Source organism: Diadema setosum, unplaced genomic scaffold, assembly GCF_964275005.1.
Source record: "Diadema setosum unplaced genomic scaffold, eeDiaSeto1 scaffold_32, whole genome shotgun sequence".
In the NCBI taxonomy this organism is placed as follows: domain Eukaryota; kingdom Metazoa; phylum Echinodermata; class Echinoidea; order Diadematoida; family Diadematidae; genus Diadema; species Diadema setosum.
Genome location: NW_027307658.1, coordinates 354,469 through 380,291, shown reverse-complemented (window position 1 = coordinate 380,291; position 25,823 = coordinate 354,469). Strand labels below are relative to the sequence as shown.

The 25,823-nt window shown below is 37.7% G+C and overlaps 1 protein-coding gene across 1 annotated transcript in view; it reads left to right on the top strand.

Moving 5' to 3' along the window:
* Positions 1–1,614: 1,614 nt before the first annotated feature.
* The window catches only part of LOC140245783 (5'-nucleotidase domain-containing protein 1-like), a 215,835-nt gene continuing 191,626 nt past the window's right edge, over positions 1,615–25,823 (top strand). The window contains exons 1-3 of the mRNA XM_072325303.1: positions 1,615–1,822; positions 5,301–5,392; positions 12,551–12,732. Coding sequence (XP_072181404.1) covers positions 1,622–1,822; positions 5,301–5,392; positions 12,551–12,732 — 475 coding nt within the window. The 5' untranslated portion in view covers positions 1,615–1,621. The remainder of the gene's footprint in view (positions 1,823–5,300; positions 5,393–12,550; positions 12,733–25,823) is intronic.

Genomic DNA, 25,823 nt, shown 5'->3' with positions numbered 1-25,823 from the left:
TTATCAAGAGAGGCCCATTCATCTTGAACAGACGCTAGGGCGACTCAAAACTATAGGTCTCCATGTAAGGCAAAATGTGGAGGATATAGAATGCTGATAAAAAGTTCTGAATGGCTTTTGAACGATGAAAAGCGAGTAGACTGATGGATACTGAATCTACTATTAATTACACTTGCTTAATATTAATTGGGAATACAGATGTATCGAGACATGGGGATCCAAACGATGTAGTAATATTTGTGCTGCGCGATTGCTCTAAAGGTTTCACTATGTTGTTGTTGTTATTTTAAAGATCGAAAGAAGAGAGAGAGAGAAATGGGGCCCTATACAAATAATTTACCCCAGACAGCACTTATAACATAAAACAAACATTATAGATTTAAAGAGATACAAACAAGAATATTAAATGCATACCAAGTCTCCTCGAGGGAGCTCATATCGTCTCCACGAGGGAGCTCATATTGTCTCCACAAAGGAGCTCATAAATTCTCCACGAGGGATCTCATATTGTCTCCATAAAGGAGCTCATTACGTCTCCACGAGGTAGCTCATTATATTCACTATGCAGTGCTAAATTAAGTGATTGTTAAAAAAACGAACGCTGTACTTAATAATTTCGAGTAATGGGTAAATGTTTGTAGTAAAAGTGGGAGAAGCACGTTCTCGATACTCTAATCATTGTTATCTGTTTCTCCGAAATGGTAACTGATCTCTGAAGTGGTGTACGAGTCCTTGGGACTGACCTTCTATGGGGTCAAACATCTCTAACAGGGCATATTTTTACTACTTTTACAATGCTATTCTACACAGTGAAATTCTCTTTTTATTTTTTTTCCTTATATCGTTGTACTCATGTGACATCATGAAATATCTGCGCAGTCACTGCTGGATGAGAAGACTACTACAGTGTATGATGTCACATGAGTACAACGATATAAGGAAAATAAAAAGAGAATTTCACAGTACAGCGGTGTGAGAATTTATTTCTAGCGTGATCGCGATCGACTAATCAATGTTTAATTAAATTACATGCGGTATAAAAACAATAATGGATCGTTAAAACCTGAGGTATTATTGATATTAGTAGCCCTAAGGACCCTATTTCCGCAACATCAACAATTCCCCGAAAAAAAAATATCTGTATGCTTTGATATCATATTATTCAAACTGCCTTTAACAAAAGTTTGCAGTAAAAAATACAGCTCATATCAAGGTTAGTATTTTCTGATGTATATTCCTTTGAGTATTGAAGATCAAACATTTGAGATGGAACGATTGAAAATTTTGTTGTCGTTGTTGTTGTTTTTTTCTGTAACACCTATAGTACTGTGCCTCGATCAATGTCTCCTTTGACACTGTCTTCGGGAGACTGATCTCCAAGGCACGTGCCTACAGTATGACAGACCAGGCACCATCCCAAAGTGCATGTGCAGGCCGGCTTCATGGTAGGGGAAACCCCTACTCCCTTAATTCAACGTAGAGGGCGAAATGGATTGCAACCACATTACAAATATACTACACGTACAAAGTAGACTGCACTACACATGTGTTTACGTCACACGATCGCCGCGAGAAGTAGACAACAGTGTAGTCCCGCGAAACCCAAAATACAAAAGCGTGAATGACTTATTGCAACATATTCAATTTCAAGCATTTCCGCCAAATCAGCTCTACAATTTACCAATTCCGCGTTGATCTCGGAGGTCAGAAAATGTCTTCTCACGACTCCAAACCAAAGACGATCTCTCTGATGGACGTCGATGCTGTCGGTGTGGACTTGGATCACACACTGTGCAAATATAAGCTTGACCAAACATTCACGGTATGTTTAGGGCACGTTGGTAACAGACACCGGGGGCAGTATTGGTAGTGTCTGTAACACAGTTGCTGCTAGCTAGCTACTGACAGTGACAGTACTGTACTGAGTGATGTGATACTGTAACCCGTCCACTGTTAGGCCTACACTTAAACGAGAACTTAAAGGTAGTGCGGTGTAATAGTAAATTTATCTCTCGAAGCCTACAAGCAGCAGAACTTTGCATCCTTAATTAGTAAATGTGAGATGTATTTGTTTAGTCAGCAGTTTAACGGGATAATAAAGAGAACGGTTTAAATGCCTTTTATGGAATAGCCAAATATTAAACTCACTCAGGTGCTCAGCTTTCCCTCCTGGACCTGGGTAAAGCATTCCATAGTTACCGTATATGCACACAATTCCTAATGACGCACCCGTGCATGTGCATCATTTGTATATTGTAAACTTATGACAAAATATCCTTTTATCCATTTGCTTTACCTCATGTTTCAAACAGCAGCCAGTCGGTTACAGTACCGGTGCTCGTTTTATAAAAGTTTAGTACCAGTATGCCAGTACTGGGTACTGCTGAGCAGCCAGCCAATACTGTATGTGAGAAAGGCCCCACTCATTAAAAGACCCTTTAAATTGAATGTATACAATTACTATTAGTATTAAACAATGTTTCCAGTTTGAAATATCTGAGCTGTGAGGTACTGGTACTAAATTTACATGGACCGTACATTTTGCTAATAGAACGGTCTAAGTAGGCCTACTTCAGATCAGTTAGTGACACTGTGTAGGCGATAAAGAGATTGATTTGAAGCTATGGTACGACACACAAATGGGTGTTTGTGGTGAATAATCATTAATGTTAAAGTAACTTGGCAATTCTGAATTCCACTGGACCAAATTACATCAAAATCACAGGAATGATGGTCAATTTCAAATAAGTCAAATGAATTTGAATCAAATTAGATACAGACAGAAAATTGATGTTGACATCTATCCGTGTTGTTGGTAAAAGTAACTCGCTTTTCCATTTTCGTGAGCTGCTAATTCACAATCACAGTGTACACTGCCTGCACAATTTGAAACTGAAGTTAGCCATGGAATAATGGAATGTATCTTTCAAATGGCCTTAATAATATGTATTCAATAGGGAACAAAAATATGAATTGATAATGTAGTGGTTGTGGCTAGTGAAAAGATACGGGTGGGTTGAGAAGTGTGTGTGCACGTGGGAGTCTGTGTCTATCACTGTTTATTTGTCTGTGTGTGGTCTTGTGTACAGTTGGAACTGTGCTTTCATATTACTTTATTGAGCTTGCCATTCATCATTTATACATTGTTTTTTTAGCTCCTGATTACTTGAAAGATTTGTCAAACAATTATTTAACGACTAACTCCAGTTTCAGATGGTACAAGCAGTGTACTGTATACGCTGTATATGTCGCGTGGGTTTTATTTATGCGAATTTCGCGAGTCGGGAGCTGTTCGCAAAATTAACAACACGCGAAAATATTACCTTCCAAAATGAATCCCTTGCCTTGATGATACGAACATTTCAGTACTAGTATACCATGTCACGGCTTACCGAGGCCGAACAGACCATACTGGCTAAGCTTGTTTATGTACATAGCACGTCCACGTCTAACTACTAGTACCGGTATACACAGCCCAGTCGCTGTAAGTAGCATTCGCACAGCACAGTAGACGGGGCAATACTATTTCTGTGAGAAATTCCACTTTCTTTTGTTTTTTTTTTTTCATTGCGCCACAACGCTACAAACGCGCGGCGTGTCACCCTTGATTACATGTATGGTTGGACCTACTACACATCGACCGCCTAATGTTTATTTGCTCAATAAGAATATTTAACACTGAAATTCACGTAAAAAACTTGACCTACGCGATTAAGAAAATCCAGCACTATCAAATGCCGTTGTTCCCTTTTCAATTCGAAGTTTCAGTGCAAAAATATCGCCGTCGAACTTGCGTAGCCTCGTTTCAGCTCCCCGCGGTAAAGCTCCTTATTGAGATCGACCACTGTTTTTGCATTGACAATGCACGCAAACTGAGTTGTATTGAACACCATGTTGTACGAAGCTTTTTAGAAACTTCCATATAGACATTACATTACGATTCAGTGAAAATATTCATTCGAAATTTTGTCCTTCATTAAAACCATTAATGAACAGTGAATTTTCACGTTTTCCCACACCATCCTCATCAACGGTCAAAGCCAATCCATTTTTATGTGCTCTGCGCGCAGTGAAGTGCGTACTAAGCGTTCTGTGCGCCAATGTATACGCGGTCGGTTTCAAAAAGGGTGGTCCATATGTAGTAGGGCTACCATACTACTACTAGCTCTTGCGTTTCCATGCCGCTACATCTTTACAAGTGCTGTATGTCAACTTTAGGGGCCGGGGCTTCGTGTGCTCCAGCTGGTTGCCACTGAATTTTCTCGTACCCCTCGTACCACTCGTCAGAAATCTAGCGCGATGGACTTAACCACTTCAGAAATGTTGAATTCTAACTTACTAGTTCGCAGAGTTTGGTAAGTTTTTTTTCGTGCAGTGTATAACTACAATGTATCATTCTTATTTGCTAGTAAGTTGAAAATTCACACTTTCTTTGCCACTTCATATTTTCTCTGGTCCCCCAATCGCGAATTTAACCACTTGCGAAAATGTGTGACAGCGGCAATTTGCGAAAATTTATGTACACGAAAATTATAACGTATACAGTATGCTGTGTGTGTGATTGCTCATGAAGAATGAGTTGTTTCTTAAACTACGCTTACATAAACAAAAAGAAGATAGATTATAAAACTGCATTGTGCATGATACCCTAGCCCATATTTTTCATAATGAAATTTTAAGGAACAGTACACATTCCTGTGACCTGTTACTGAAAGCAAACATTTTCTGGATGCCTTCTAAAGAGGCTTTTTCAGGTGCTCTTTACAACATCACCATGATAGTGAACTTTTGGGAAGTTCCCTTCTTATAATTTTCTGTTGGATATATTGTTTTGCTATGTCCATGTCTTGAATTGTTGTACATACCGTGTAGCATTCCCATTTAGAGAGGGCAGCACACAGAATTAACCAAAACCTCGAAAATTCATAACTTTAAACAGATTTTTACCATGTGTGTGACAAAACTCTCACGAGAAGGGCTTTCCGATTCATGTTTTAAAAATCTGGTCCAGTATAATCCAGATTTATAAATCAAAGTTAGTTTACATTACAATGATTACTAGTAATGCCTGTTACTTGGAAATGCAAACAGCTCAACATTTAAATTTTGTGAAATTTTTATTTCTATTTTTTTTTTTTTTTTTAATCTGGTGGCCTGAAACATGATGATCTATCAAGAATCATAGTTGCCTGATTGGGCCACAAGAAGATTTACCTTTTTGTGAAATATTACTCTCCTTATTCATTGCTTCCTGAATTCTTTTGTTGACTTTTTTTTTCTTTTTTGTTTTCAAATCTTAGCTTATCTACAAGAGCCTGGCAGAGTCTGTGGTGACCAGGAAGGGCTATAGCAAAGAATTGCTGGAGCCTTTCTACAAACATAGAGACTTTTGGTGAGTAATCAATAGACTAGAGGTTATGTGTGCGAGTGTGAGTGTGAGTGTGTGTGTGTGTGTGTGTGTGTGTGCGCGTTTACGTACATGTGTTTCAGAATAATGTATGCAATGGATTTTGTGGCTTGGGAAAAGAGAGAAATAGGCTGTCTTAAAAGCTAAAGGTGATTAGGGACATGAATTTGTTTGAATACCTTGCTGTTTGTAATATCTTTTTTTTTTTTTGGTCTATTTTGTTTTTATATTGTCATGACTTATTGACCCTAATAGAATTCAGTCTTGAAGAGAGCTTTAAGCAGATCCCTTCATTTAAAAAAAGAATACAAACATACACACACACACACACACACACACACATGTATACACACACATACACACAAACAACAAAACCACATGGATCGAAATGCCATTTTACAAGTCTATACCGAAGTTTTATAATATTTTTTTTTTTCTGTGCAAATTCCATATTGTATTGATGTACTAATCTATGGATATGAAACATTTGATTTGAGAGTGTAATTCTAATATCTCCAAAGCAAATTGCTGTTAGTATAAAATGCTGATACACTGTATGGCCAATAAGAATCTATGAAAACATAAATTTATATTTACTATGCAGAAGTTACATTCCACTAAAATCACAGTGGTCAGTTTACAGTACTGTAACATATAATGAGAATCGGATTGAGATACAGGCATGAATTATTCAGCAATAATCTGAAAATCTCTCAAAAGTGATTGCTATGTTTGACTTTTCTGATCCATGATTATAGATTCTAGTTTGTCTGTAGTTTTCACACATAGATTTGGAACAAGAGTTCCAAATTCAGACATACATGTATTGCATTGCCTTTTCTTGAAACACCAATGATTTACAGCATAAATAATGCTTGTGTTTTATATTGCATCAGAGGCCTAGTCTTAATCAAGAAGGTTTCATAGCTGGAGTTCCAGCTGGCTATAAGTATTCAACCAGTTGTCAGTTTTGTATTGATGTACAAAAGAATTCCACAGTGCCTTTGATGATCGATGTTCGACGCCGCTGTCTTGCTGAGTAATCTGAAGATTCATTTTGAAAGCTACTATAACATAATGATGGCCATAATTTGCTTACTTATTTATTAAATGAAATGAAATTTCACGTAATGATAAAGCATATAAAACAAAAGTCAATCTTGTCCAGAAATTTGTGCAAAAGTGTAAATCAGAGCTGTATCATGTGAAAATGTTTAAAACTGTACCATAGTGGAAAGCCATTTTTTTTTTTCACTTTTCCACTTAATTTCCACAAATAAAACTAATAAGTATAATTCTTTATTGATAGATATATCAGATTAGTGCCCAGGAACATGCTCAATCGAGTAATTTTCATCTTTATTTATGCTTTTTTTGCGCAACTTTTATTTGCACATCCTTGTGTCTGTACCACCTACCATTTATAAGAAGGGATAGCGAAAAGTAATTACCATCACAAAGACACATCTTCCTTAGAAAGTGGCTGGTGATTATGCAATGAGACATGAGTCAATTGTCTTCCTATCTGCGTGGCAGAACCTGTTTGGCACATGCTTCAAATATTTTTGAGCGGAGGTATCGAACATCTAGCAAAGGAAATAAGACGGTTGTGACTCCATTCTCTTGAACCTCCTTGGTCTTAATATCAGGCCTTCACTTCTCATAGATGATACATGTATGTCACCTAGATTGTAAGAGGAATTCTGAAAAGAAAGAATGAGATTGATTTATATTTTTGAGCATAACAATGAAAATTTGATCATGACCAGGTAAGAATTAGGGAAATTGTGAATTGTTTTTTCTTGAACAGTTGATATGATATGGAGGTGACATCACCTCACAATTTTCAAAAGCGATGCTAATTCAATTGTTCTGCTGTAAAGGTGTGAAGCATACGTGCAATATTATTCTTGGCTATTAAAAATGTCTTCACAATAATAATCAGTCATATTTATTGGAATTCAAAACTCCAGTGTATAGATTGCATCCAAACAAAAAGAAAAAAAAACCCTTCAGATTTCAAGATTTCATGTACAAAATTAAATGTGATATATCTATGGCAAGTTGTGAGGCAATAATACACTGTATGTGTCAGCTCATTTATTTGCATTATCACATTGACCGTTCAAAAAAAAGTTTGGGTATGATTAGTAAAACCCTACATATGGTATAATCAATATATTCTTTGATTTTTATTTGACTTATTTTTTATTGTATTGTTGTGTCAATAAAACTTTATATCATCTTTTTTGACTTATTTCTCATCTTGAATTCTTCTTAAAACTAAGACCAGCATATCGAAATGCCATTCACTTTCTGTGTTCACAACCAGATTGCCAGTGGTTACCATGTTTACATCAACATCGTCAATTAATTGTCGAATTGCATGCTTGCTCTCCAACAATGATCGAGCAAGGTTGCTCAATGGTATGGTCCATCCTTAGAATCATCGCAGGACCCTGTCCACCATTTCTCCCAATCTGGTACGGCCCTCCCTCTGTATTTCCCCATCTGCTCAGCTTTTTCATCCTCCAGCAAGCACTCCACCACCTGACACATCATGTCTGGACTCAAAAGTTGATCCTCCGTGATGCTCTCGGGGTAACCCTGCTTCCTCCATTCAAAGTAGGAGTTGTACAAGTCATCGTCCTGGTCGACGAGGAGCAGATGCTGCACAAGGTCCTGGATGTTGTTGAAGTCATCAACATGGATGAAAGAGTGCTTCGGTAGCACGAGCAGGTAGTCGTCAATCGGTGGCCCATACACGACTGGGACCAAGTCGTTGCGGAAAGCAATGTCCCACACCTGTGTGATGTAGTTGCGACACTTGCAGTCTTCCAGTGCCAGGTAAAATTTGTGCTGCTGCAGTCTGGAGTTGCACCCAGCAGAATTTGGAATGCAAGGCTCAGGGTCACAGTCGCTGTAAATGCTGATGGTCATCAGCTGACCAAGTTCCTCAATGAACTGTTTGCGGTTCCAGGTCGCATTCTGAGCATTTCCCCCTGTACAATCCTTCTTAACCCATGCAGCTAACTTGCTCTTTCCTGTGGCCCAGTTCTTCTGCCAAGTCCCATTTCGCTCTTCATGGACCTTTCCAAAATCTCCGAAGAGACTACCCCTGTATCGTCGGTATGACATTATGTAGTCATAGGAAGTGCTGTAGTATTTTCGTGGTGGCATTATGCTTCTTCTTGTGTGTACTGGACTTTTGGTTGAAAAGAAGATCCATTTTTGCCGACGTGACTTTCGCTTGTGCATCGCATCCCAGTCCCAGGGGGTAAGGTAGTGAAATAAGACTGCATCGCTCGTTGCCATGGTTATAAAACTAGTGTCCTCCACCTGCCTCAGACCACAGGAAAGACCAGGGCACTGGACTTCCTGTCTGCCATCAGGAGCCCAGTGGATGCTCTCTGTCCAAATTTGAACTTGCTTGTAGCACGGCTCACTCTGGTCTTCTCTCATTTGGGATCCATGATCCTTAAGAGTCTCGCCACTTTCAACATTTTCAAAGAATTTATTGCTCTTCTCATGCCTTTCCTTGTTTTTTGCCTGGTCCTCTGAGCCAGCTGAGTCTTTTGCAGTTGTGCTTGTGAGGTACGTTGAGAGCAAAAAGGCAAGGGAGTAGAAAAAGGCAGCTGCCAGCAAAAGGCTGTAAAAAAGGCGAAAGCCCCTGATGAAATTATTCGAACATCTTGGAGTGGAGCGCTTCATCCTGAAATGTTTTGAGATAACATGCTCTCCAAGGGGACCTGCGAGTGAGATTCGATAGAAGTACTGGATTCATGTCGTCTGTTGTGAAATAGGAGAAGGCTTTTTGAAACTTATGATATATGTTTCCACACAGTGAATTATAAGCAATTTTTGTAAAAAATAATGCAACTTAGACATAAATGACTATTACTGTGATAATGTATACGTTGCGTGTGTCCCATTACTTTCTATATGTAGTGACTGCGCCATATAGCTATAAAAAATGCATCGTGCAAGCACAATCCACTTCAGTACAGTTACAGGCATTGCACATGTACGGTACATTCTATGAGGGCATGTCGAAGAGGTCTACAGTATTCTGTGTGTTTTTCGTGTCCTATTTTTATGTTTAGGGCAAGGCCAAAATGTGTTTTTAGTTATACATGTAGAGGTCTACGGTTTTTAAAATTGCAGCCAAATTCAATGACCCACTTAGAATCTACTATAAAATGATATTGTTCCAATTATAATTAGTACATGTATCTCCCTCATTTGCCTTTCTTTGAAGTTTTGAAAGGTCATCATGTTGGAAATAACCTGTCTTTACGTTCTGACACTAGACTATTTATTGAAAACAGCTAAAATAGACCGAACCATTGAATGTCTCATTTGTTATGATGGTGTGAAAATCTTCTTAATTGGCATTATTCATTTATATCCTTTGTAGTTCAGGGGCCCATTGCATAAAAGTTACTATTATGGTAACTTTGCCATCCAATGGTAACAACCATGGCAACAATACTCAACAGCCAATCAAAATCAAGAATTCCATGGTAGTTGCCGTTTGATGACAAAGTTACCATAATTGTAACTTTTATGCAACGGGCCCCTGATTTGAGTCCTTTAACATCACCATCCCTTCATGAAATTCCACTGTCTTAGCTTGAAATTGGTAGCCAGTTCAATTTAATTGCTTAATGTTGAAAAATCAACTTTCATGGAAAAAATAGCTTTGACTCACCCACAAGCACACTTTACTGAGCACTCTATTAAGACCTGGGGATTTTCTAATATATCCCAGCGGGGCCAACCTTTTTCACTCCATGGTATTCCCATGCTACCAAGCTACTGTGGAGCCACAGGGTACTGTAAAAGAGGAATGTTTGCGTGCATTTTGATTTCACAAATTTTGCAAGCGCCAATATTCGCAAAATCAAAATGAATGTGAAAGTTCTTGTACTACACTATGCATTGAATGCCAGTAGCAATTCGGGAAAATTTCATGCCCCCCCCCCCCCAAAAAAAATTTCATTCCGCGAATATATATATCATGTTTTACAGTACATCACACACCTTATCAGGGCAAATACCTCAGGGGAAGGGTCCTGGGTAATTGCCGTAGACCCATCACACACAATCCTAAACATTCTGTAAATTCGGTAAAGGGGGTCCAGGTGGGAAAGTTTCCAGTTAAAGGAGGCTGTCCTTTCAGGTTGGAGTCTCTGCTATTCAGATCTAGTTCGTATGTTCACAGAGATCAGGGCTGATACTACAATTTGTAATTTCAATACAGAAAATTATGCAGGCATAAATGTAGTTTTTCATGATCACACCTACCATTTCAAGACAAACTGCTGACTTTGTTGTTACGGCTGAGTCATATAAGGTGAATGGAGTTTCAACGTGCTGCTGTTTACTGTACTGCGATTCTCTTGCACCGGCACAATATACGGTAGTCACTCCACTCTGAGCAATACTGGGGCCTGCACGTTACAAACATCACACATCAAATACAATCCATTCTTTTCTATTATAGTTCAAACTATTCATTCCAACTCACTCCAGCATGCAATCAGAATTTTCTTTGGGAGATCTTTTCTTGTTTGTCTTTCTTTGTTACTGCAGGTTTTCAGGGTCCAATGAGCATGAAAGAAAGGAATGTACCACTACCAGTACATCAAAATATCCTCACTTTGTCTTTTTTCATAATTCTGCACTTTGAGTATAAGTAAGATTGTTTTTGTGAATTTGTCGAGAAAAAAATTAAGATTTTTTTCTTATTTGCTTTGCATTTCCCCTCATTTCATTTCGTCTGAAGGCCCCCCACACATAATGCAATGTGATGAACTTGTACAAATGTTGTGTTTGTTCTGACATGTAATATACAGTGTATGTGTGGATCAATGATAATTCACTATGTCTCCTTGCAAGGCTTCTAATGGTCCTGTGTCTGTTCTATGACATCACAGTATCATTGACATCTTTTTTTTTTTTATACATTTAGGAATAAGAAATGAAATTTAAACTAGATGCTGCTAGTATTTTCCACATGACTGTTGTTCTCTCTCTCTCTTTTTTTTTTTTTTTATAGAATCCTTCCCCCCAAAATGGTCACAGATATGGAAAACCTGCAGATCAAAAGTAGTGGAGCTATAGTACAAAACTATCATAAAAGGTTGTTGTTAAAGTGTCACTACCCCTCCCCCCCCAAAAAAAAAAAAAAAAAAATCCCACAGACTATTATTTTTCGGATGTTTTAAGTTGTTTTCCATAATCCTCTAACTTTGAAATTGATTATTAGACATATTATATGCCTATCTTTATTTCTATTTAAATATTAAAGCAAGCAGACCAGCCCATGTACACACTCTTTAGGACAGTGGTCGTGAAGATTGAAATACAATTTTTGATTTTAACGTGATGTATTGGGTCAAATGAAATTCTGTGTTATAGTCATAAAGACATGCTTGAATAAAATGAAAGTCTCTTGTTTTCAAAACATTCCTGTACCATTATAAATGCCGTAAGAAATTTTATGATATCAAATTCTCACAATAATTTGTTTAAAAGTTTTCAGCCAAATCACCTTGTTCATAATTTGCAATTTTTATCAGTTTTGAAATCTATGATTCCCCCAGAGTATCATGGTGCCAATTCACATAAAAGAGTTCGATCCTTAATTTGCTTTCTTTGAACAAATCATGTTGATCTTGATCTTTGATTGTATTTTGAAATTGAGTTTAAAAACCTGTACTGTTTTTTATTACCGGTAATCACCATGAAAAAGATAATTTGATGACCAGGGGAATCTGTATAAATTCTCCTGATTTTGTTTTCTTCTATACCCATATCATATTGAAATAATAACAAAGATGACCTTATCTTCACTTCTTTAAAAAAAATGTTCATAAAGTTAGGTCTTTTTGTAGAGTAGTCAATCAAACCTTGGTATTACACTCCAGACCTATAAACTCCTAGATGCCATGCATGAGAGCTTGTGCCTTTCATGAAGTATTGGCGAGGAAGAGGAAAATAAATGATCCTTTGCAAATTTCATTATTCCTCCATCACAGTTACATTTTACTTCTGATCCAATATTGAATTTTACTATGTGTACACAGAGATCAAATTATTCTTTTTCATTTTTTCCCCTCATACTCCTATGCATGACAGCACAAAAGGTCTTGTGTTTGATGCCAAGAAGGGCAACTTCCTGAAACTGTCAAGAGAGGGCGACATTCTTCGGGCCAGCCATGGGACTGAGCCAATGACAGCAGAGGAGATCAGCAAGATTTATGGAAGTGCGGCCAAGTGGGAGGATTTTGATTTCCTGAAGGATACTCTCAAGCAATCAGGTCAGATTTTTAACTCCAAAGTTGGCAAATTTTTTTCTTGAATTTTTTTTTGACAACTAGCACATCACTTGATGATATTTGATGATTTTCCTGCCCTCTGTTGGTGTTTTCTATGAATTTGTGGAATGATTGATTTGTCCTTGTGTGTGTGATTTCACTGGTCGAACTGAATGTTGGATGTATGCATGATGCATTCCTTACGGTGTTTTGTGCTAATTTCAATATCATTTGACACAGAAGCATTTGTTGTCTCTTTTTATTTTTGTTATTATTTTTTTCTGCATTTTTCTTGTGAGAAAAATGTGATCATCTATTTTTCTTTGGCCAATGTACTGTAGTTTAAACATGAAAAACTTTTTTTTTTTTCATGTAATAACACTTGCAATAAAATAGTTGTACTTTCATTCTGAAAGTCACTTGGCTATGAATCATCTTGTGTTCTTCTGTCATACTGCTGTGTGATGCAATACAAAGGGGAGTTGTAGCCTCAGAGATCAATGTTCAAGTTGCTGAGCCAGTCAAGGGCAGCATCACTTGGCTTAGCAAGTCCTGTAAGCCCTCCTGGAAACTTTCGATGGTGGCAGTCCTCCGCAATGTGATGCAGGGTTTGATTGGGATGATGGCAGTGACATGCCGGACTACCCAAGAATACAAAAAGTCTGTGTACAGTGAATGCCCTGTACAATGAATTCTCTGTCTATAGGAAGGCTGAGTCTATTCTGTATACCGGTACTTTAATAATTTTCTCTTTTTTATATTTCTTCTTCAAAAGTATCTTTCACAATCACAGACAAAGACAATAGAATATAAATATGCAAGTTATATCAAACACAGCTTTCCTTGTTTTGGTATCAATATTTGCCATTTGCAGTAGAAACTCTGTTTCATTTTTGCTAGCATTTTTTTTTTTTTTTTTTTTTTTTTTGCATATTAGCAATATCATTAAAAATGGAGGTGGTTTCTGAGGTAAGTTCCATGTTGGGTCTGTTGTGGTACAAGCTACAGGTAATGTAAAGTTTGTCGGTGATCCAGATCGTGAACAGGATCCACAAATATACAACATAAACAACAACAACAAAAACAAGAATGGCAGCAACAGCAAAAACAGCAGTAGCAGCAGCAGCAACAACAACAACAACGACAACAGCAATAACAACAAAGAGCTACATTTGTAGGTGTACAGTTTACTATAGAGCGTCGTAATGTGACTTTGTGGTTTTGATGGAGGTTTGTGCTCTTTAAGTGCTTTTTAAAAGTCAACCATGACCCTGGATCAGATATGAGTTGTAACTTCTGATGTTTAATAGTCTGTGAGTAAGGACACAGCTAAAACAATTATAAATTGGTAATCCAAGAAGTGTTTAAACAGTGTTTTATGTCATGAAAACCACTATCACAGCAATAATCTTGTATACCCAGTAGGAAATGTTATAAGAAGTAACAAATATTTTAACCAATGAGGTTGCTCTTTTGGGAGAAATACTTGTACCCCTTGCCTTAACTATGCTTGTTTAAGCAAGCGCTGTTTGGATGACTGCATCTGTACACTAAAATATGTTTTGGATGTTTTGGGGTATTGTTTTTGCGTGTGTGAGAGAATTTACTATAGTTTCAGCCACAACTGAATAACCATGATGGCTAACAGGCGGATATACTGTGCCACACATGGAAAGGCAAGAAACTGATACTTGAACATACTGTATATGTTACTGCAAGGCCTGATGAGGCTTGGTTATAGTTGACTCACTTGAGGTCTCCAATTTATGCTGAAGTTCAATAGTCTGGAGCATACGTGGTTGACATCTTGGTTCTTGCCTGTTTCAACTATCTTAAAAAAATAATACAACAACTAATTTATGCCTTATTGTTGACATAATTTTATCTGCACACCATTGCCTAACTTTGACTAAAAGTACCTTCAAATTCATACAAACTTTTTTCTTTAATTTATTTCCCCATATGACACAACACGTACTGCTGTCACACAAACTTTTTGACACCAGTTTATCTATCTTATCTCAACAGTCTACGAGATCACTCAAATGAAATACAGACGCACAAACAAGGACACTACTTATTGTAACAGTGGTTTCTTTCACAGTGGTTTTATTTTCATGCTTTTTACGCTTGAAGGTTGAACCGTGTCCACAGGGGTCGCGCTTAACTTTTTTTTTAACTAGCCAGGCGGACTACTTAGAATCAATTTTAACACTGAAGCAATATTTTGGCTAGCCAGACGGACTAGTAACTTCAGAATTTTATGATTTTTAGCTAGTCCGACGTGATTTTGGGTGGCCAATGGCCAGCGGACCATTGCCAATTTCGAACCCTGCGTGAATTCAACATCGCACGAAAATGTTTTCAAAAGTCGCGCAAAATTAACCACGCAAGGAAATGTTTTTAACTCGCCGCTTGTTACAACTCTATTGCGCACATGCACACACAAAGATTCCGCGCATTGAGTGTATTGATGGTTAACACACACACAGCGATACCGTGCAATGTAGTACACGCATGTTATAAAGTACTTGAGAGACGGGATTTCAGGTAAGCCTGCATTTGATTTTAATTTCTATTTAATAAATAAAAGAATAATTGGATTACAGTTTGGGTTTTCATGTGCAAAATAAAACAGTTTTTGTCGACTGTGAATTCACAGATTTTGACGACCGCGGATCTAAACACGCGAAAAAGTCGGCACCAATGAAAACCGCGAAAGTATTTGTACGCAAAAGAAACCACTTTTACAGTACCGGTAGTTCATTTTCACTCCTTGACTGACCATGTAAAATGGATAATGGAAATGAACCTCTTTGCTATGGAAATGCTCTTTATCATTATCATCATAAAATTATTCATTGACTTTCAGACCTAAATCTTGTGGAGATCAATAGGTGGAATATGGGGATAGATTATAGATTTTTTTTTTTTTTTTTTTTGTTCACAATGCCATGTATGCAAGACATGCATTTGACATAATGTATTCAAATGTATAAAGTGCTGTGTGAAGTGGCTTGACCATATACACTGGTCAAATGTGTACATTATGGACTACATAACCCTATCAGTGGACTTTGAGATATTAACAGTACTGTGCAGTGCGGCAAATGTTTTGACACCCCTTCTTGGATAAACAAAAATCGTTGAAACTGTGGGCATGTCATCAGTGAAAACCTTTGATCCCAATGCAATTCAGCCTCTTTTTGATGTGAAATTGGATTCACGTTTCAATAGGAAGCACAGAATCTTGCTAAAAAGTCAATTTCCCCTCTAACTCTTCATCATGTAAGTCTTCAGGTTTAACATTGAAATGGGGAAGGAGATGGTATACTAATTTGTACCGTATTCAATCAAGTTATTTGACTCTGGACTCTCTTGCTGTGCGTATCATGCATTGGAAGGAGTTGAAGTAATCAGATTAAAAGGTTACAGTAGCTTTGATTACAAGCTGTGGGTCCTTATGAAAGAAGTTTAATTGATTATTGGCAGAATCTTTTATTGGCACTGGAGACATCTAGGTTAATTCTTGATTCTTGTAGTATGTGCTGACTGACATAGAGGGCAGTATTGATGCCTTTCAACTGGTAGGGTTCATTCTGAATTGCCTGAAATGGATGTAATGTATAGAGTTTTGATTGACGGGGATGTACAGTATTGGTACTGTCATGGCACAGAAACAAAACTGTAATTGTAATGACTGCCTGCAAAGGACAGTGATAAAAGACATCCTCAGATCAACTGGGGAACTACAACAAGGCCCTTGAACAGAAATTAAGATCACTCAAAAGTTATACTGCTGATCATAATTTTGTGTTTTGTATTTACAGTTTATTTGCTTGCAAGTATCATTTTTTTTCTACATCAGCCAACATTTTTTTTTTGTTGCCTTACATTGTCTCTTCAATATTCATCTCTAGAAGAGTCTTAGGGTTGGTGCAGCATTATTCAATTGAACATCACACATCCATATTCCAGGAAACTGACATTTTGTTAGGGGATTGGAACAGACATGAGAACATGACATGTCCAATCAACAGTGCATTATCACAAAATCATGCAGTCAAAAACTGTGCAGTCTTCATCATCATGTCTAATTATATGTGGACATGTCTTCTCTCCCCAAGACAAAGTTGTTTCCTTTTTGAGCCTTGCTTCAGAAATTAATCTTGCTGATAGTTTCAATTATAATGGTCCCCAAGGTACTATTAAAGGAAAAGCCCCTCAGCTATTATCTTGATTCCCAGAACTCTCTTTCTACATTCAACTTCTACGTATGACCCTTTCCAGTCATTAACTTGGTCATGGCTGAAGACCCTAACGTTTTTGTCCAATGAACCTTGTGAAGAATATAATTTGAGAGTGCATTGTTTTATAATTGCATCATACACATGAGCTATGTAATAGTTGGTCTACATGCCATGTGACTGCCATAATACCTCAGAGAGCGGAACTCAGGTGTTTTTTTCCTCCTAACAAGAGCTATGGGTTTATCATAATAATTGAACCCACTGCTTGTGAATGCGGGAGCCAGGATTGTAACACCATGCAAGCTGTAGCCCAGCAGTTAAATCAAGAATATTTGATAGGAAATGGAGTTTCAGTGTCCCTTCGAAAGTACAGAAAAGGTGAATTAATTATCTTCAAATCTTTTGCATAAGTAGAGAAGAAATATGAATGTTACTTTGTAATTGCTCCAGAACATGTACAGGTCTTACTACAAGTGTATCACCATCAAAGGAAGAAATTATGTATTTGTGATTTCCTTCAAAATATATTATTTGAAGGTAGAAGCTACAAATACTTGCGCAAACTTTCTGTATTCTTTGGACAAAAGTTTGTACTTCATACTATTACTCCTAACACCTTAAAACATCCTATGAAAAAATTCATAAATTTTACATTATGGTGATATTCAAAACACATGTCAGTTCATTGTATTATGAATGGACATGCAAAACACTCCAAATTGTGCTACATACCTCTATGACAGGAATTTATTCAAGCACCTTACTAGAGTGTGAAAATAACCTTTCTCTGTGAATTCTTCAAGATTTTCCTTGAAATGTAGTCTTGTTTTGTTTCTCTTGTGAAAGAGCTTTTAACACAAATAGACCAGCTGTTGATACCAGTCCCTCCAAGAAAAACCTGTAGCCCCTTATTTATTTATTTTTTCTAACAATAGAGTTCTATATGGCATTAACATTGATCTTGCTTTGAACACAAAGCAAGCTTTTACAACAAAAGAATGTAACTGTACATATTATTACATATCAACGCAAATGCAAGGTGGACCTGTTCATTATCTTATTTTGAGTTTGTAGAGAAATGTAACAGCTAAATTGTAATACTAACCATTTAAACTGTGATGTACCAGATGCATTTTTACAGAGGAACATACTACAAAATATTTCATTTGCTTCCAGGTGAATACTTATAGATGACAAGAGATACACAAAGGGGCAGTAGTTATGCATTTTGGAAATCGTGCTACACAGTGCACAGTGAAACAGGCAATACATGTGTGTGAATGATATTCATCTGTACAATATGGAACCTGTGACTACAGTTCATGGAACTCTCCCCTTGTGTCGATATTTTTCTTCTTTTCAGTACGGTTATTTATTTTGAAGTGATAGATCAAAGCCAGAGGGTACAGAACAACAGCTACAACAAGGAGAGCACATGCATTCCCAAGAGATGCTCTGTACTTTTCCATCCACTCTTCTTTACCACGGTCATTAGGTGTTGTAGTTGCGTTAACCACATGGTACTTTGTAGTTGTATCATTTGCTGGAGCTTCCTGTATACCAGGATTCCCAGTTGTTGGGAAATGGGCAAATGTATTACACTCTGCTCGAGGGACAGTGAACAGCCTGTTGCCTGTGCAGCAGCTGATGGCTTTATCAGGGACAAACGTGAAGACAGCCTCCAGGATATGCCCACTGCTTCCGTTCCTGCTGACAGGAATGAGCTTCTGGTCATCTTGGAAGCAGGTTATCTCTCCTGCAGGATAACCTGGTGTTGCCCAGCAGGTCAAAGATCTTGACACATTGCACCTCAAGGCTGAGGGTGGGTAGAACACCACCACGTCAATGGATTCGTCCACAGGAACATCTCCCAAGGACTCTCCTCTCAGGAGGTAGGTGCCGCTGTCCTCTTCCTTGGTTGAAGCAATGACTAGCATGATGCTGGTGGTGGCACCTTCACTCGTAACCTTGAGGTTGAACCTCCCCAGCTGACTTGCTGACAGGGTTGACTCTACAGCGGTGTCATTGTCAAATATCATCCTTTCGTTCAGGAACACCTGAAAAGGATGCCCTTGTACAAGGCTCATGTCGAAATTCAGATTCACGTCAGTGTCTACATTTGCCTCCAGTGTCTGAGCACCTAGGGCGGGGGAAAGGATTAAAGCCAAGACAACCAGCAGGGGCAGATTCATCATGATCTTCTTTGTCCAAAGTTTGATGCTTGCAGAGTCCTGTAGGGCACATTTTAATGCAGAAATTAGTGATAGTTGTAATGATGAAGAAACCAAGAATATCTAGTTGATCAGGCTAGCCTTTCAGTGTTAGCATGCCTCTTCCTGAGAGCCCTGCCATTATCATTCAAGGCCACAGGTCAAGTTAATAGGCCAAGATGGAATTGGTTGGAAAAACATTTTGTCATAGGATGCTTTAACAAAGCAGGAGATAAGCCAAGATTTCTTGTTCAGAAGTCCAAATCCCCATAGTTCTATAGTATAATGCCCTGCATGGCAGTTATAGTCTCATAGGCTGCAAAGTCACGGATCCAATTAGAGCACTTTGCAACAAACCATTTTGAGATTAAACAAAAATTATTCCCAACTCGTTACTTTTTACGACAATTGCTAACTGTCAACAGGTACATAAAACAAGCGATGCAGTTTGCTTCCTTTTTACATATGCACTATTAAAGTAAGTACATTTTCTTCAGTCAGATCAAAACAAACACTGTATTTGCTGAAAATACAGGCAAGTGCATTGAACCTCTTTCATGATCCAAGAGAATTGGATATTAAGCAAAATTAAGATTAATCTAAATGCAACTTATTAAGAAACTTACCTTTGGAAACAGTACTTCCCTTATCCTGCAAACTTCTTGTGCACGTACAGGATGGTTGACTGACTTTGAGAGTTATGACTCCATATAAAGGAGTTTGTGTACACTGATTTGAAGGGTACACCAGGGATGAACTTTGCTTTGTAGTTGGAAAAAAAAACCCTGAATAATTTCCAAAGCTATGTGTTTGGATTACCCTATTTTTTTGGAGAGTACAGGAACTATGCAAACTTGAAGAGGCGATCAAAGGTTTGCATTGTTCTGAGATGGTGGGATAGCCAAACATATCAGTATCATGAAACATAACCTCAGACTTGCTAGCATGCCCGTTTTAGGCACAAAGCTCCAACTAGGCATATTGTGCCTGAACTGTAATAGAGAAATATACCTGACTTTCTGAGATAAGGAATTTTAGGTGTATCAGCAAGCCTCATTTATATTCAACACCTTCTTTTTTTTTTCTTCTCAGTGTGTAAAGTAAGCAGGTCATATAGATTTAGATATGGCTATTACTTTTTATTGTCTTTCTTTTGTGATATGCTGGCAATTACTAAATTGGAGAATTTGGGAAGAACGCATTCAAGGTAGTTTATGTCCCAAGAGACAGCACAGTAAAGTTCAGAATAGAAGGGCATTTGTGCAGACCCTGATTTCTCTCATGTCCAAAACTTTTTAATAGAAATTTCCAGGTAGCTGCCAAAATGTGGAAGCAACTACCAAAATCAGAGACCCACCACCAGTGTACCCTTTTCTAAAAACTCAGTCAGTGTTTTAGTTTTGCTTGTGTTGATGCAAATGCTTTCAAGGGTAAGATTCCCTATGGAAGATTCAGGTCTTTGTGTGTACCACGTTCACATGGTAAACCGAGTCCATAGTTTGCCAACATATTCTGCTTAAAAGCACAACCATGCCCCAACTAATTGATAAATCGAAATATCACAGTATATTGAAACATAATTATCCATAACTTCAACATAAGGTTTCCATCCTAGGAGAGCCTTCAAATATTTCTATTATTTTTGCTGTGATATCGCTACCTGGCTTTGAAACTTAGAATGTTTTTAAAAGTGTTCCAGCATTGTGGTCTCAGAATAATACAATTGTATTGCATGCAGGAAGATTATTACACTGTGGCACACAAAGAGTTTTAAGTGAGATGAGAGTTGTTTTCTCATGTGGATAGCATGCATCCATGTATATTCTGATACACAAACAGACTGTTAAACCTGTTCTACAGCAAACAGAAAGATAAAGAGGTATGAGAGGAAACAGACAGACAGACAGACAGAGAGAGAGAGAGATGGACACAGAAAAAAGAGATCCCAAGTGTGTTAATTCTAATATAATACTTCATCACTTCAACCACTCAATCAAGGATATCAAATATCAAGCTTTGCTGCCCTCTTTTGTCTGATTGTAATCTCTGTGCCTCTGCTTCTTAGGGATTGAGCTTGAGGAATTATTATCATTTTTGTTATCATTATTATCTTTTTGTTCTCGCTCACTTCAATCTGAAACCACCAAGGCCTTGTGATCATGATTCAAAACAAAACTATTGAAAGCCAATTCAGTAAACTTTCAGTGGAATTTCTTAGTCTCCACTAGGCAATGTTTGCCAAAGCTCGATGGTCATTGAATTTTTTTACAAAATTATATTTTCAGTCATACCTTCATTAGAAACTGTTCAGTGATACTATGTTTTTTTTTTTTTTTTTATAAAAGAATACTTTTAGGGGAGCTTAATTTTTGTGGTTGCATTTCTGTACATTTGTGACCCGCTACAACAAAAGGATCCTAAAGTCGCTGACGGCTGAGCAGAGAAAATCGAGTTTGAAGTCACATCATCAAAATTGGTCAAAACAATCGGATTTCTGTTTTTGGCATAATTCTATAGTCTAATGTTTTGTCTATCATCTGCCGAAATTTCGAAGCTAAATGATAATAGGAAAGAAATCAGTGTTTTTGTAGGCCATGATTTTCCGACATTTAACGCACAACCTGTAACAGAAACGTGTCCGAAGATTTGGATTTAGCGCTGCAGCTAGACTCCGCCCCTAGCAATGAGGGAGGGATCTCATTGGTCAGTGCGTGGCAGGCCGTGCGTAGACCGCTGGCGCTAAGCTTGAATGAACATCGCGGAGGTCGCTAGGAGCATGCCTTCTATTGTCAAGTGGTGAAAACTGTCTCGCCTCCCATTGATCATGATAGCGTCGAAAGGGAAACTTTGAAGGCGTTTTTCTCGAAACTCTGATTTCTTCAACCACTTGACATGCGCTAAGAAAATCATCGATATCTCGGCAACCGAGTACTTTTATGGGTTGCGCCATACAAGAAATCAAAGTAGAAGAGTAAGGGAATAACGTCAGGCAATTTCCAGAAAATTGTTCTCCCCCGACTTTAGGATCCTTTTGTTGTAGCGGGTCACATTTAATAATGGTCATAAGATCTAGAAAGTTAATGCTGAATTATGGAGGTCACTGTGTTTTGGACATTTCCAGCCTTGTAACTACTACATAAAATTATATTCATTAGCTAATCATTTTGATTGGTAATTCATTGCAAATTTTATTGAAGAGATATACTTCAATACTGTTAACGCTGATTTTGTTAATGTTATTGTGTTTTCTAGTCTATTTGTATGAGTAGCAAAAGTGCGCTTAGAAACGTCAGTATTAAGCGCCATATAAATGCAATTGTTATTATTATTATTATTATTCAATAGACAGATATTTGCACATGAACAATTGGTAAGGTGCACTGAATGTCATCGAATGAAAAGTAAGGGCTATCTTTTTATGAGGACCACTTTGTTTTACTTTGTTTTTGGACATCTCAGAATCAATTTTCATCAAGTAAACTTTGAATTCCTCATAGAATTGAATGCTCTTTGATGTTTCATAAAGTGATTTGTGGTTGTCTCACAAAAAGTAGAAAATCTTAATCATCCACCTCAACCAAAACTCTACCATCCCTTTAATTGTGCAATGTTCATTACCAGTAATGATTACATTGTCTATCTGGCATCACCTCTCGTGATGTTCTGTGAGTTATTATCTGGGCAGTAATTGAAGAGATGGATCATAAATGAAATGATTAATTTGATCCCCAATGTTTCATCATAACACTATCTTGACATGCATTGCATTAAAACATACTTGAATGAATACTAACAGTATTTTACTCCATATGGGATTGTGAAAATGTTTGCTACACAGTTGTATGAGAGATGCAGAACAGTTGCTTTGCTTAGAAAACGGGACGATCTTTATCATGAGAGCAAATTCAAATGTGAATATTTTGGTGAAATTGATGCTCCAATGACAAAATCACTGAAAAGAACCTGTTTTCTGAGGAAGAACAAGTACTGAAAATTAGGCAAACTGGACAGACAAAAGGAATGCATGACTTCTGGTTTATTGTCATCATCTACTCTCAGTGCACAGTTCTTGCCTTCTATGACAATTTTGCTAAAATGCCATAGAGCAGAGTGATTGAAACACACTCGATTCTGGGATTTCTTGTGCATTAAAAAAAAAAAAAATTAATTATGAGGCCATGATGTTGAACTTGACATTTACAACAAATGTATTTATAAAGAGAAGAAGTGAAAAAAAAAAACCCTGCATTTTTGTCACTCAAGTGAAACATTTCTGTGTGTTGAAAAAGCCTTCAGTTTGATATATTATGGTTGGTACCCACACATCTGGAGAAAGATTTGTAGCTCCAGATATGAACAGCTTTTCCACAAAAGGAAAGAAAAAAATTCTTTGGACACACAAAATGGTACAAGACAAATGTTTCGCATATATGGTTATGTTATGTAATGAGTGAGTTGCAATATTTGTTGGAGAATGGTTAAAGAATATATCATTGCCACTAGAGTGTGTAAAAGTAAGACCCTGTTTACAGTGCGAGGCTCGGCCGCGGCCGAGCCCACCTTCATTTCAGTGTAAATGCGCAAAAGGCCAAATGCGAGGCCAAAATTGGCCTCCCATTTGGCCTCGCTCTGAAGGCCGAGCCCGGCCTTTTCTCATTGTAAACGCAAACTGGGCCAAATGCGCGGCCAATTTTAGTCTGGCTTCCAAACCCTCTGCCTGTATCTTTCGCTATTCAGGATATTAACCCCCTCAACGTCGAAAACTAGTATAGTTTAAAGTGGTTTTGTCCTGCAAAGGATTTTTTCCTTCGGCAAAGGGCATTGCCCCAACGGCGACTTTGTCGACACAGAATTCAGTTGGCAAAGGGTCTGAAAACCAGACAATACCAAATTGCGTTTGTTTACAAGCAGAGCGCCACTACCACAAAATATTGAAAGGTTTGAATCAAAAGCGCGGCTGAGCCCGGCAGTGTAAACGGACAAAATTGCGGGGCTCGGCCTCGCAATTGAGGCTGGGCTCGGCCGCGGCTCGTCCGCGGCTCGGCCCAGCCCTGCACTGTAAATGGGGTCTAACCCACATGTGACATGTCTCAACTTCACTCATTTAAAGGCAATGCTATTTATCCAGTACACATCGCGAAGAGGAAACCAACCGATATTTAACAGTCTGATGAACAGTAATTTTTATGATTATTTGTGCAAATTTGCAGCCACCATTTGGGAGGTTCTGTAAGCACCCTCATAAAACACATGGAATTTTTAGCTTCATGATTGAAAAAAATCAACAATAACAAAACAGAAGTTAAAATGCTAACTGACACTGCATATGACCTACTCCTTACATATTTCTGCACAGAGCAGTGCTGATTCTCTTGTCTGGTAGAATAGTGTTACTCCAAGATTAGTTATGGACGTGAAGAATTTAGAGATACTGGTACAATAGAGATTATCATAAGCAACCATAACTTTCCGAGAATTGAGAATACTTAAAAAAAAAGAAGAAATCTTGTACCTTTTAATTGAATGGAGGAAAAAAGAAATTCTCATACGATTTTACTGCACGTATAATCAGATATACTTTAGCATTGTTGTACACCTCATTTCTTGCTGTATTCGTTAAAGTCCCTTTGCCAGGTAATGGTTTGTATGACAACATGTTTCTGAGGATCAAACATTTCAAGGGCAGGGTGCAAACTTAGTCAAATGGTCTTTGAACACACTAAAAAAACAGCCATATGATCCCACCAACATCTCATGCAGAGTCAAAGGTCAGTCACAATAGTCAGCAAACAGAATCAAATAAGGGTGCAAATTGTGTTGTGCAAAATAAGAGATTATGAGGGCCTTCTCTGTTACACATACACTTCAAGATCAAAATTCAGTATTCATGATTGTTTTCTAGCTCGTCTCATTAGCTTTTTTATGAAATGATATATCACAGACCTGAAGCATAGTTTGACTAAGTCCTGCTGTCATCAGTTCTAAATAGCACATAGTATTTTTACCCATGGTGTAGCTGGGGAGAAAGAAATACTTGACATTTACATTGATTGGGTTGACTCCAAACATTACATGAAACCTTAATCAACAGGCTTCAAGATCAGTTTTGTGCATCTTTATAAAGCGGGAACTGCATTTTATAACTCAACTGTGGGTACCTATTTTCTGACATTATGAACATTATTACAATTCAGTGATATATGACCAGTCCAGGTTTGAGACTGCCAGAACTACCACCACCACCACCACCTAAACCCCCCCCCCCAAAAAAAAAAAACAAAAAAAAACAAAAAAACAAAAAAAAAAACCAAAAAAAAAACAAAAAAACAAAAAAAACAAACAAACAAACAAAGCCAAAAAACCCCCCAACATTGACAGTATGTGTCCATAAGTAACAAATACACATGGTCTCAGTGTCATGAATAGTAGAAAGACTGATGGTTTACACAAACTCAGTGATATGATGGATATTTGTGCAATATGAGTATATGATACACTGTAAAAGTGGAAATTTTCGCGTTGTTGAAATTTTCGCGCATTTCGCGCGACAAGAAACTATCGCGAAAATAAAAGCACGCAAATATTTCTGCTAGCCATATATGTTCCTGTGTGTGATGTCTTGATTAAAAACAAG